General features: G+C 46.0%; 1 protein-coding gene across 6 annotated transcripts in view; it reads left to right on the forward strand.

Annotated features, from left to right (window-relative positions):
- BRD3 (bromodomain containing 3) overlaps positions 1–12,228 on the forward strand; it is a 48,233-nt gene that overhangs the window by 9,215 nt on the left and 26,790 nt on the right. For 3 of the 6 annotated variants that reach the window (XR_014318793.1, XR_014318795.1, XM_082775335.1), the window contains exons 2-4: positions 7,390–7,706; positions 9,900–10,037; positions 11,017–11,164. Coding sequence is in view for 1 of the 6 variants with exons in the window: in XM_082775335.1 (XP_082631461.1) it covers positions 7,506–7,706; positions 9,900–10,037; positions 11,017–11,164 (487 nt within the window). In the remaining 5 variants the exon portion in view is untranslated. Of the gene's footprint in view, positions 1–5,365; positions 5,546–7,389; positions 7,707–9,899; positions 10,038–11,016; positions 11,165–12,228 lie in introns of all 6 variants that reach the window. The other 3 variants (XR_014318794.1, XR_014318796.1, XR_014318797.1) reach the window with 3 other exon arrangements.

Genomic DNA, 12,228 nt, shown 5'->3' on the forward strand with positions numbered 1-12,228 from the left:
TGTGGTTTACACCATCCTTCCAATGCGCCTTCAGCCACGTTCCTGCCTCCCCTGGGTCCCCCCCCCTTCCCGCTCCTGACATGTTGGGAGCTTGTATGGTATGTGGCTGCGTGCCAGCACCTTCCCAGCATTTTCTTTTCGCCTGGTGCCCGAGGCTGCAGGGCTTCTGCTGCACACGCGGGGCTTTGGGGCGCTGCAGTAACCCCTCTACCAGTTCTGCACATTGCCACAGAAGCCCTCGATGTGAAGGTGTGGTGCCAGCAGGCGTGTCGCAGTGCGTTACGTACGAGAGGGCACGTGCCCAGAAGCAGGCTCACCTTATCTCCTTTCTCTCTGAACCCTGACTGCCGGCTGCCTGGCGTCTCTCCGGCTCTGCCCACGATTGTGAGGCGGTGTGGGTTCAACCTTCTGGGTCATGCAAGGTAACTTCATCGCATCTCTGCTTTGCCCTGCTAGGAAGAAGTGGCACGAGCAGACTCTGTCTGGGCATGTGAGTCTCCCAAACACTTACCTTTCTGTTACAAATCTCTGTAATGAAAATGAAAGCTGAAACAGCCCCCCCCTTTTTTTTTTTTCATTGCCACAAACGGGTAATTGGTTTATCTTGTGAAAGACACAACCACTAGAGCTTTCCTGTTTAGCACCTACCCGTTCCTGTCCCACAGATTTGACTCAGTCTTCCCAGAGTATCACGTGCAAGCCACTAGCTGCTTTGTCCACTCTGAAACTTCTTCATAGGTTACTTCTACTGCTACAGCTAAGCTTTCATTAATGTTTTCATTATAGGTCACCTAGCTAACTTGCTGACATGCTTCCAAGAAGACTTTTTGTAAGTGCAGTTCACTTTATTTCACAAGTCTTAGTCCAATCCTCAGCTCAGAGTGAGGTCTCAAGCTGGCTGAACTCCCCTAGTGAGGAATCCAACACAGAGTAAACTCCCTAACCAGTCTGACACTCGTCTTTCCTCCTGTTGCCTTGTTAACAAAAGTGCACATAACTGAAGGGCTTGCACACAACCAACATATGGCTGAGTTAAAATTTGTCTGTTTTCAGAGAACCACAAGATGGTAGGGCTGGAAGAAATGTCCAGAGGTCATTTTGTCCTTCGCCCTGCTACCAAATAAGATCAACTGTGCCTAATCCATTACTGAGGGTGGTTGTCTAAACTGTTCTCAAAAGCAAATTCAAAGCTATGAAAATAAACTTGTTATACTGTGAAACATCACTCCCTGCACTCGAAGCTGCAGCCTTTAGAAAGCAGTTGAGCCCCATATGATTTGTGTTGCAGAAAGTATGTGACGTGCATCTCAATTCTTGCTCAGACTCGGGAGGTGCTTTCGGTGGTTTTAGCAGCTCGGTGGAGAGAAATGCTTTGGCCCATGATTATCAGAAGGAACTTTTTACTTGGGGTGCCAAGAGCAGTGCTCGTAGAAGTCCCCAGTGCTTTTATAGTTAGGGTAAAGTAACTTTTGGGTACCCCGAAGTTTGAAGGCATGATGTAAGGCATCTTGAGTTGTGGGAAATGCTGAGTATGTGTCGGAACTGCAAGCCCTTGAAATTAACAGCTACACCTCTGGCTAACTCTTACCTACCAGTGAGGCTCCTCGCTGAGGAAACACCTGCCCTTGTGTTAGCTAAGGAGAAATCAAGGGTGGGAAATCCATCCATAGCATCCAAGGAGCCTTCAGCTAACCAAGCCAGAAGTGAAGGAACCGAGTGAGTTTGCCGTGATCTCCCTCCCTTGTGCAGAAATAAGCAAAGTGCACAGTTGTGTCTGTGAGTCTCGGGGCGTTACTGGGGCTGTGCTCAAAATAACGTACACAAAAGGCAAATCTCTGCGTGGAATTAACAATGTGGGAGACGAGAAGGACAGCTGAATGGACTTTCGGAGTGCAAAGCTGCACTTGCGAGCCAAATTGCTGTTTCCTGCAGTGAGGCCAGCTGCAAACGCTTCATCCCCAGCTCGGAGGGGGCAGCATCTTGTGTGCAGCGTGTGTGTGTCTGCCAGGGCAGCGCTGGCTGATAAAGCAAATCGTCTGCCCTCGAGCCTTGGTCTTAAATTGCAGATCCCTGTGTATTTAAAGGGAACGTCCATGCTGACATGGAGTTAGTGGGGAGTGAAAGCTGCCTGAAGTTCGGTTCCTATGCAGGGCTGTGAAGAAGGAAGAGCATCTGCATCATCACACACCTGCCCTGTTTCTCTCTGAGGAGCCTGGAGGAGAGGCATTGTGTCCCTTGCTTTCTGCAGCCAGAGGCATGAAATGGACACAACTACCCTCACTTCATAATCTTACCTGAGGTTAAGGTTGTGTTAATGGGTAGATTTTGGGGGCCGTATGGCTAACGTACTATAATGAAGGGTAATGCAGCTGTCTCCAAGATGAATGGAAATCATTCCTGGGGATATAAAGAGGGGTGGATCAGGCAGTTGGTTGCTTTAGGGATCTTTGGACTCCATACCCTCGTTTTCTTTCTGGAGATGCTGTATTGTAAAGGTAATGGAAGCTGCTCAGTTTGGACAAAAAGAGATTTCTGGGTAGGAAATTGCTTGCTAACAGGCACTTGAGAGAAAAGCAATATTCCCCTCATTTGGGTGATGTTTGATTTACTCAAATGGATTTCTGGGTTCTCCAATAAACCAAATTCACTTGCTGCTTCTACTGAACTTTGCCTGGCCACAGTTAGAATCGAATGCTCTGTACTTTCAGTTCCCGTTGCTATTCAGCATCTTCCTGCTGAAGTGGCTTATGTACCGAGCAATATATGCGTAATCACAGTGGCATCAAGATAAAAAGAATCTCACTCTTCAGTTAGGCAACTCAGGAAAGGCTGGGAAAGCAGTTCTGCTCACCGCCCTTTGCATGCTTTATAATCAAATAGCCATGTGCTTTTCTGCCTTGGCAGCAATCTGTGTTTGTGGGGATTTGATCGAAGGGCAGCCTTTCTCATAACCCCAGTTTCTAATTTCTGCACCTCCGAAGCCATAAGAGCATGCTGAACCTCTCCCATGGCTGTAAGAAAGTCTGGGCAGCGCGAGCACGGCCCGGCGGCTTCTCCGAGGTGGGGAATAACACCCGATGACAAATCTGACCACGTTTTCAGCTATTGCTGCTGTCCAGGAAAAGGGACCAAGCGTCTGCTCTGGTTGTTGCACAGAGCTGAGGTGGGGCAGTAATGCTTGGAGAGCAGAGAGCAGGTGCCCGCTCCAGCTGCCCTGCTGTCTTTGCATGCTTCTGGCTCCATCCTACCTTCAGAAAAGCTCAGCCTCTGCCTTTCACGTCTGCTTGAGCAGTGCTACCTCGGAGGTGGTGTTTCTGAGGGGCTAGGCTCTGGCTGGGGGTCAGGGCTCTGCCATGGGCTCGCTGGGGGTGCCCAGGCAAATCACATCGCCACCGTGCATGGCAAGCACTGGCTCTTCAAGCAAGGAACGGGGTCTTGCTGTGTGCCTGCAGCATGCTTGGAGCTAAGGGACCCTGATCTGTGCCCAGCCCGTGCTACCAAATTGTCAACCTCAGCGCAGATGAAGATGAGGTCAAGGAACATCTATTCAGCTTGATAATTTTCCCTGATAGGAAGATTTATGTGGCTGCTCCTGGCTGGGCTGGAGTTGCACCAGTTTTTGGTCGAAGTCCAAGTAACCACGCAGAAATACTACAGGGCAGAAAGAGAAAGTTGTTGGGCTCGCCTGATAGCATAGAGCTCGCTACCTTCTAATTTTGCAATCAAAACAAACACCTTCCTGTGCTGCAGGAACAGCAGCAAGGGACGGAGCCATCCGTTAAATGTTCTGCCTTGCCAAAGGAAGTGGCAGAACCGTTAGCTGAAGCAGCAGGCTTGCTGGCACAGTGCACATTTCATGGGGCTTTATAGCTTATTTTAAAACAGTCTCCACCACTGCAGACAGTCTGTGGGTAGCATCAGCTGAGTCAAATGTTATCCTACGAGGGCAGGGAATTATTAACATGTTTTCTCCGTGCCAACTGTCTCTCCGCTGACTGACCCATGCAAGCAACTCAGTGAAACAAATGTTTTTGAAAAACAACAACAGAAAACAAACTTCCAGCCTGTGTTTTTTTTTGATGGGTGGTTTGGCTGAAGGACAAGCCAAACCCCATAGCTTTGCTGGATGCCACACTTGAGGTTGCAACTTAGCACAAAAGGACAGATTTAAACTCCACAGAAGCAGGATTTATTGGAAAGTTTGGGTTTGGGTTTTGCTTTTAATTATCTCCTCAATCTGGGGGGCGTAAGAACGAGGAGAAATGCACAATGTGGCAAGCAGTGTGCGCTCTTTTTTTATGGCAGCAAAGGGCGTACTTCAAATTTGTAATATCAGACGTGTGGCCGGAAAAATCAAGGACAGCTTCTGTTACTTGAACCTTACAGGTCTGCGGAGCAGGAGAAGTAGTAACTTAAAATTTTAACTTTAAGTAGTAATTACTTCTGGGCTAAGAAGTCCAACCTTAGGCCCTCAGTGGAAAATGCACGTGCTGTCTGTGCCAGGGCAGGTTTTGGCAGCCTTCCTTCCAGGTTTGTGCAGCACCTCGTGCAGTGAGGTGCTGCACAAATAGTTTAACTGTTGATATTCATGCAGTTTCAGAAGATGCTGAAGCTCTTAGACCAGAGCTGTGTATTTTAATTCTACAATTAAATGGGGCAATTTGTGGAAGTCTGCTTGATTTCTGTGCAGGAGTCTGCTTAAGTGTCGTGTTGGATGATTTGACTGAGAGATCGAGAAGGTCAGAGGGTCATGCCTTCGCTTTCTTTGTATAATAAGTGAGGTCTGACAGCTAGTAAATGTCTCACGCGGGGCTGTGGCCTCTGAAAATGTTGTCATGCACTCTGCTAGGAGGTGGGACATTGCCAAAACATCTGCACCCTCAGCTTCAGGTTTCTCCTAATCCTGCTTTTTTTTTTTTTTTTTTTTTTCCTTTTTTAAGAAGTATTATTTTGAAACTTAAAAAAGAACGGAAATAAAAATTAAATAAATAAAAAATAAAAATAAGGGATGATCTGATATCTGCAGCTTCCCTGGCAGATGATGAGGAATATGATGGAGTAAGGGTTAAAAGGGTGCAGTGAGATGAAGGCACATTAAAGCTGCGTTTATGGCAGGAACAGATACTTCCAGGTAGCTATTCCTGTCTTTCAGCTGCAGGATCCGGAATTTCAATGACTGCTGCTAAGAGGCTTGGGGTTTGTAGCCACTCTTGGTTGCACTAAGTAATGAGTAGGAAAATGCAAGTTACAGAGGATCAGTTGTCAGAGGACTGGCTGAGCTGGCTGTCATGATTCACCCCCCCTACTTTTGCTAATGTTCTTAATTAAAATCCTTTCTGAGTTATGTCACTGATGACTATTACAGTCCGTTTAAGCGAGCCTTCTCTGGACGAGCAGCGCTGTGCACGTGAAGAGGCGGTGTGTGTGTGTCCCAGAGAGTTTGCAGGCTGCTGGGTGGAGCGGATGAAGGCAGAAAGGAAATACCATTCCCTCCGTGGCACAGATGAGGAGCCGTGGTGTGAAGATCCTGAATGCCTTGGCTGAGGTCAGAGGGGAAGTCTGGGAGAGGCAGGAGCCAGATCTGTTTTTTGAATTACGGGTCTGGGATTTGATGGAAATTTAAAAAATCCTCTCTGAAATGGAGCTTGAGAGGTAGAAGGAGGTGGAGAAATTGACGGAGAGAGGATTGTCTTATTTAACCTTAGGGTATTTAAGGGGAATACTTAAGTTATATACCGCTTAGTTTCAAACTTACAACTGAAATGCTCGGTAGCACTCGGAATTACTTTTCCACGCCAGCTCCATAAGAGCTGACCATGCAATTAACCCTAAAATAAAACCTAAAATAACCTGGGTCTGGATTCTGGAGCCAGGGACGCCTCGGAGCCAACCAAACTGGGCCAGAGCAAGGTGCACCCAGTGCCTGCAGCACCCAGAGCACTTGGGTGTCCCTGGCACCCAGCGTGGTGGCCGCTCTGCACCGTGGTCCCTGGCTCACAATGCCACCGGGCTTCCAGAACGCAGTCCTGGTTACGGGATGCTGGAATGCAGATACCTCTGCTGCCTGGGCAAGCCTGAGAGGACGGCTACTTAAACATCCCTCTGTGTCACAGATCTGTTTATGTTTTGTACACATCTATTTTTGTAAAATTTCCCTAAATTAGGCATGTGTTTACTTTTCGCCATCGTCTAATCAGCAGCTCAAAGGGTAAGTTGATGTTCTATATTTAGTCCAGACATTCAGTAGAGATGATTAGGGAGGTATCAAGGAAGAGTTATTTTTCTAGGATGCCTTAATATTCTCTCCTTGCATTACTGCAGTTTCTGTCCCTGCTCATGTTTCTATGTGCAAGAAAGAAGCATATGTCAGTGAGAGTATATTTGTGGTTTTCTGAATGTATTTGTAATAATCTGCCTCTAGAAAGTGACTGTGGTCTGTTTGCCGTAAGAAGCATAGCTACAGTTCTGATACGAATTGAAATATCAAGTGTTTACAGAAGATGACACAGCAGAGCTGTTTACCATATGGTATACAAGAAACAGTGATACTAGACCATTTTTCCGCTGGAGTTTGCCAGGGAAAAATAGGATAAAATATTGCAATTTGTGTATTCTTCTGTGTTTCGTGCATGCCTTGGGAGAGCATGGCAGTGCTCTCTTAGCCAGCTCATGGAAAGCAGTATAACACTAATTATCATTTATATTGAACCTGTATCTTCCATATGAAACTTCCATGAGGGTCCGGTTAATTGGGCATAGTAAGAGACATACTAAGACATTTGAGATTCAAAGCAGAGATTGCTTCCAGTTAGGATGTTCCTGGTGCCTTTTTCATTTACGGCTGATCACAGCACATCTCTGCAGGCCTGCTCACTTCTCTTGGTGGGGATCTTCTGACAGCTCGAGTCAGCTCTTGATTGTGGGATCTTAGAGAACCGTTCTACCAGTGTGGAAGCGTGCAAGCTGGCTCAGTGCCACCCAGCGTGGGTCCAGAGACAGCATAGCTATGTTTACATGGGGCTGCGTGCTACGGATTTACTGGCTTGAGTCAGCACATTCATGGGAGTCTCTGCGTTACATCCCGGCTGTATTCTTGTGCTGCCCCGTGTGTATTTGTACAATGATGCTCTCTGACCTAGATAAAGCAAGAACCAGTCCTGCGAAGCTTACTGGCTCTCTGCAGGCTTTGAATTTGGGAATTGCTGTTCCCACTCTCTCTTGGGTCTTGCGCTATGCCCATCATCAAGGTGACAAAGTTTGTTACAAAGAATGAAGCAGATGGGGTAAAGAGCTTGAATTAAGACGCTTCTACTGCTGATAGTGCTTGAATGTGCCTACCTTAAATAAGTACCAGCATTTACATGTTGTCCTCTTCCTCATTTGCTGTAGGTTGCATGGTTGGACCCTGGAAATGGGATGTCAGTCCCATTCAGGGAGCATAAAGGAAGAAGGAAAATCTCCCAGTTGCTGCCGCTGTGACAGCGAGTGAGAGCAAGAGCAGGAAAATGTCGACAGTCACATCAGCAATTCAGGCTCCTCAGGGCCCTGTGAATCCGCCGCCTCCGGAGGTCACTAATCCCAATAAGCCTGGCCGGAAGACCAACCAGTTGCAATATATGCAAAATGTGGTTGTAAAGACCTTGTGGAAGCATCAGTTTGCTTGGCCTTTCTACCAACCTGTTGATGCAATTAAATTGAATTTACCGGTACGTATCTACCGTCTTCTCGGTGTTGTGTTCTTGGAAAGCTGCATGTTAATCAGATCGGTTTTCTGATCCCCGGGTCAGAGTGGTAAGGTTGCTTTTGGAGATGACCTCGGACGTTCTCAGACTCACTGAAGTTGAAGATTATATTTTACAGAGCTTGCAAGGTGCAGGTCTCTGAAGGAGAAAACTGCTCCTGGCTTGGTGAGGGAAGGAAACACCACACAGGCAAGCTGCCTTAGAGCAACTGAAGCACTGTGCTTAGTTTGTGGCTTGCCTGTGGTTACTGTTGTGTGTCTTCCCCCCAACACCGTGTCCCACCTCTGTCCAATTTGAGTGACAGACCTAAAGTCTGTGCTCTGCTACCCGTGCTCCATGGAGCATTTGGTACTAGGCTAAGAGCGACTTGTGTTTCCGATAGGCCTTCCTGGATCTGACACTGACTGCAGGGATGAGGGAGTCAGGAGAAGCTAATCGCCAAGCATACTTGGAGTGAAGTGGTTTCAAACACCATACTGGAAGCAGAACTAACAGAACAGTTGTATTTATCTATCTGCCTCCTGTACTTAATGATATATATATATATATATATATATACACACACACACATATATCCTGTCTCTGTCAGACCAGGTAGTACAAGACAAAGCCAGGTTATTCATAAATGACAAAAGTGAGTTAATTAGCTTAATTCTAGGGAACAGAACCACACAACCTTCACCTCTTCAGAGTGGTCCTGTAGGTGTGAAAACTCAGCCCTGGAGGCAAGCCCCCATCCACCTGCCTCACTTAAACACGGAGCCCCCCATGTGCCCTGCTGGCTGTTCCTCCAGGCAGCCCATTACGAAGTCATTACAGAATTACTCTGACTGCTCTGAACCCAAGGATTGTGGATAGGATTGAGGGAGCATGGTTCTGGTATGTTAGCTCTGGAGAGCTACAGTTACTGCAGGTTATGACCTGATTTTATGGACTAGGTCAGGAGTCCTTTGAACTCAGTAATTTTGTTAATGGGTGCTATTTAAAGTGATAATCGAAAGAGTAAAACACTTAACACATGTATAATGTTTCACTAGGTCTGTGCTCCTATGTGTCTTCTTTTTATGCATTTAGTTTCTCAGAGAGACATTTTGAAGTGGCTTTAGGGCAGGTTACCAAAAAGGAGGAGTCAGTTGGAAGAGTAATTGTTTTTCACATGTTTCAAATCAAATCTGCACAAGCCCAGCAACCAGCAGGATTGCCTCTTCTGTCCCAGTGTGCCTTGCCTGAAAAAAGTTGGTCTCCTGGGTTGTGCCTGAGGGTTGGGCTCAGAGCGGCTCGGGGCTGTATGTGGCTTTGTGTGCACATGCAGTGAGAGGCACTGCTGCCTTTCTTTGGAATGAGAAAATTACAGCATATAACCTCGCGTGCCTGCAGTGTCTCCAGACTAATCACAGCCTCTACAGATGCTTGAGACCAGCCCAGAGAGAAACTGGGTTAACACGTGGAAGCCTTCGGAGACCGTTCCCAGAGAGTCACTGAAGATTTTAGTGCAGTCTTAGCCAGAGCTGGCACTGATAAACCTCTGTAAGTGCCGAGCGTTTCAGAGGCAGTCTTTTAAAAAGGCAGGCAGAATTGCTGTTTCCCAAACTGCTGCTGCCAGTTCACTGTTGAACTGAACACAAACCAAAGATAGTGCTGCCCCTGTTATCCTGACTTCTGGTCCCACGCAAGCACGAATTGCATCACTGCGGTGTTAGCCAGCTGCAAAGAGTGGCACTGTCCCGCTCTGCAGCACAATCTGCAGTGGCATCTGTGACCTCAGTGAAGGGATATCAAGGTTTCCATCAATTTCCAGATAGAGCTGCTCAGAAAGCATGTTTTCTTCCATGTATCACTGTTACTATCTTCCCTGTCCAGCTGTCCCTACAAAAAAGCTGGTAATGGCCAAGCAGCTGTTTGTGTGTTCGAGCATGTACTGGGGGGGAGCTGGTGGTTGTACAGGGGGATCTGATGCCTTGTAGTCGAGTTCCTAATGATAGGTTAAGGGCTACAAATTAGAAAATAAAAGTAAAGGTGATATTTGCACTTTGCATAAAAATACGGGGATGTGTATTTTTGGGGAGGGGGAAAGAGGAGAAAGCTGGGACTCGAGAGAGATGTGAACACACTATCTTTATACCAGGAGATGTAACATCTTTCCTGTTTCTCCAACAGGATTATCACAAAATAATAAAAAACCCCATGGACATGGGGACTATCAAGAAGCGCCTGGAACATAACTATTACTGGAGTGCCAGTGAATGTATGCAGGATTTCAACACCATGTTTACAAATTGTTATATTTATAACAAGGTAAAGAGCCCAGACAAGCACTTAGCTGGGGCACTGCCTAGGAAAAAAACCACCTACAATTGTTACAGTGCAGGTTTTGAACAGGGCAGCTCCTTTGTGCTACAGGCCCTCCTTGCAAGGATTGAAAATGCCACTAATTGCAACCACATTACTTGAAATGCACAAAGCTGTCTTTGTGCTGTGTCGTTCTTCCCTCACAGCATTTAAAATGGCAAATGTGCCTTTTAATTATATGTAGATTGCTGTTTGGGGGTTATGTAGCAAGTTTTTACTCCTCTTATTTTCATTTAGGAATTCTTCAAGGTAAACTAAGGTTTATGCAGGTGTTTTGTGTTATTAGCTCTAAGTTTTACAATACTCGTCTATCAGTAACTAGTGTCTCCTGCCTCTTTTAGCAGCAGAGAGCAGTTCAGTAAGTTGCGTAACTCTGTCCTCTGCTGAGCCTCGTCCATACTTATACACCTTTAGATTGCTTATTATTATTTTGGGTTTGGCTTATTTGCTGTTTTGTTAGCTTGTTAAAAGCCAGTTTTTTTTTTTGTTTCTTACAGTGGTTTGTCATCATTGACCCATTCTGGAGAACTAGCTGAAATAAACAAATTAATTAGTATAAGCCACAGACTTTATGTTTACGCTTTTCTCTAGGACCTGTTGGCAAGCAGGGAGGACAGCTCATCTGTTCCAGTTTTCTGCTTCCACGCTGATGCACAGGATGCTAGCTGTCAGGCTTCGGCTGGAAGTCCTGATATTCTCTGGATGTAGCCTATTTAGAGGCTGTGATTATTGCATTGTAGACTGGATTAGACGAGCAGGAGAGCAGTGTACAAGGAGGGAGAAGAGCTAGGCTGTTTATTGTCAGTTCAGTGGATACCATCATTTATTTGAAGGGCAGTGTCACTGGGGATTTCAAAACTTGATCTTGAACCTCTTGGCTTTTAATGAGCAGATGACGCAGCTCAGGCTTGTCTTCTTCCTGCAGCCCACAGATGACATCGTGCTCATGGCCCAAGCCCTGGAGAAGATATTTCTGCAGAAGGTTGCTCAGATGCCTCAGGAGGAAGTCGAGTTGTTACCCCCAGTTCCTAAAGGCAAAGGTCGTAAGCCGTCAGCAGGCACACAGAGTGCAGGTATTAACCCGATCCGGTGACCATAGATGTTACAAGCCTGTTGGTAAGGCCTGATCCATGTTCTAAGCTGCATGACTTTGCAAATGGTGCAAAAGGCTAGGAAAGGAGCGTGTAGCCTAACAGAGCAGCGGAGGAATGCAAGATGCATAGATAACATTCACCTGGTGTTTCAGGGCTTGTCTGTCCTAATGCCACTCTCCATTTGTCACACGAACATCTTGCCATCTGATGTTTCCATCTGCACAGTGCTTCAGTGAAGGAGGGCAGTGCTGTTGCTTTCTGTGTGCAAAGAGGAAGCCAAGGCAAGAAGAGACAAGGTAGTTAGACATGCCAGCCTGCTGCAAGTGACACACCGTGGTGCAGGGTGCCTTTATACATCGGGGTTTATACAACTCACCCAAGGTCCCAACAGAAATCCGACACAGCAGAGACGCTAAATCTTGCCAAACTCCTAAACCCCAGATAGTTTTTCTTTTGCACACATGGTTGCAACATCACAGAATAAAGCGTGATGGACCATAAAGGATTTATTAAGCTATTGCAAAAGGCTGTGTAGACTATTGTATATCAGTCAAAATTAAGTTTAGTTCAGTTTACCCTGAGTTGATTTTAAATGGATTTAAGATGAAAACATCCAAAAGCAGGGTAAAACAGTTCATAAAGGAGCTTGTGTTGGCTGAATTAAATTGTTGAAAGTTTTTTTTTCTGTAAACAAAGTCTAATTGTTGCGCTGGAAAAGTCAACTGTTCCTCTTTGTTTTCCCACATCTCAGGTGCCAAATGGAGCTGCAACTTTATCCAAGCTGAGAGAAATTTGTAACAATGTGTATTCTCAGCATCCTTTGCTGAACACAGCTATAAAAACATGCAGGCATATTGATACTTTAGTTATTAGTTATTATATATCCTGTTTAATTTTATTTTAGTAGGTAATTCTTTAACAATTCAAGCATAGTGTAAGAGACATTTGCCTGGCTACCTGGAGTTTAGGCACCCAGCTCTCTTTTTTCATTGTATAATTTGTTGGCCTCTGGGTAATGGCACCAAGCAAATCACACACGGTGT

This window comes from Aythya marila, assembly GCF_965140915.1.
Source record: "Aythya marila genome assembly, chromosome: 19".
Taxonomy (NCBI): Eukaryota; Metazoa; Chordata; class Aves; order Anseriformes; family Anatidae; genus Aythya; species Aythya marila.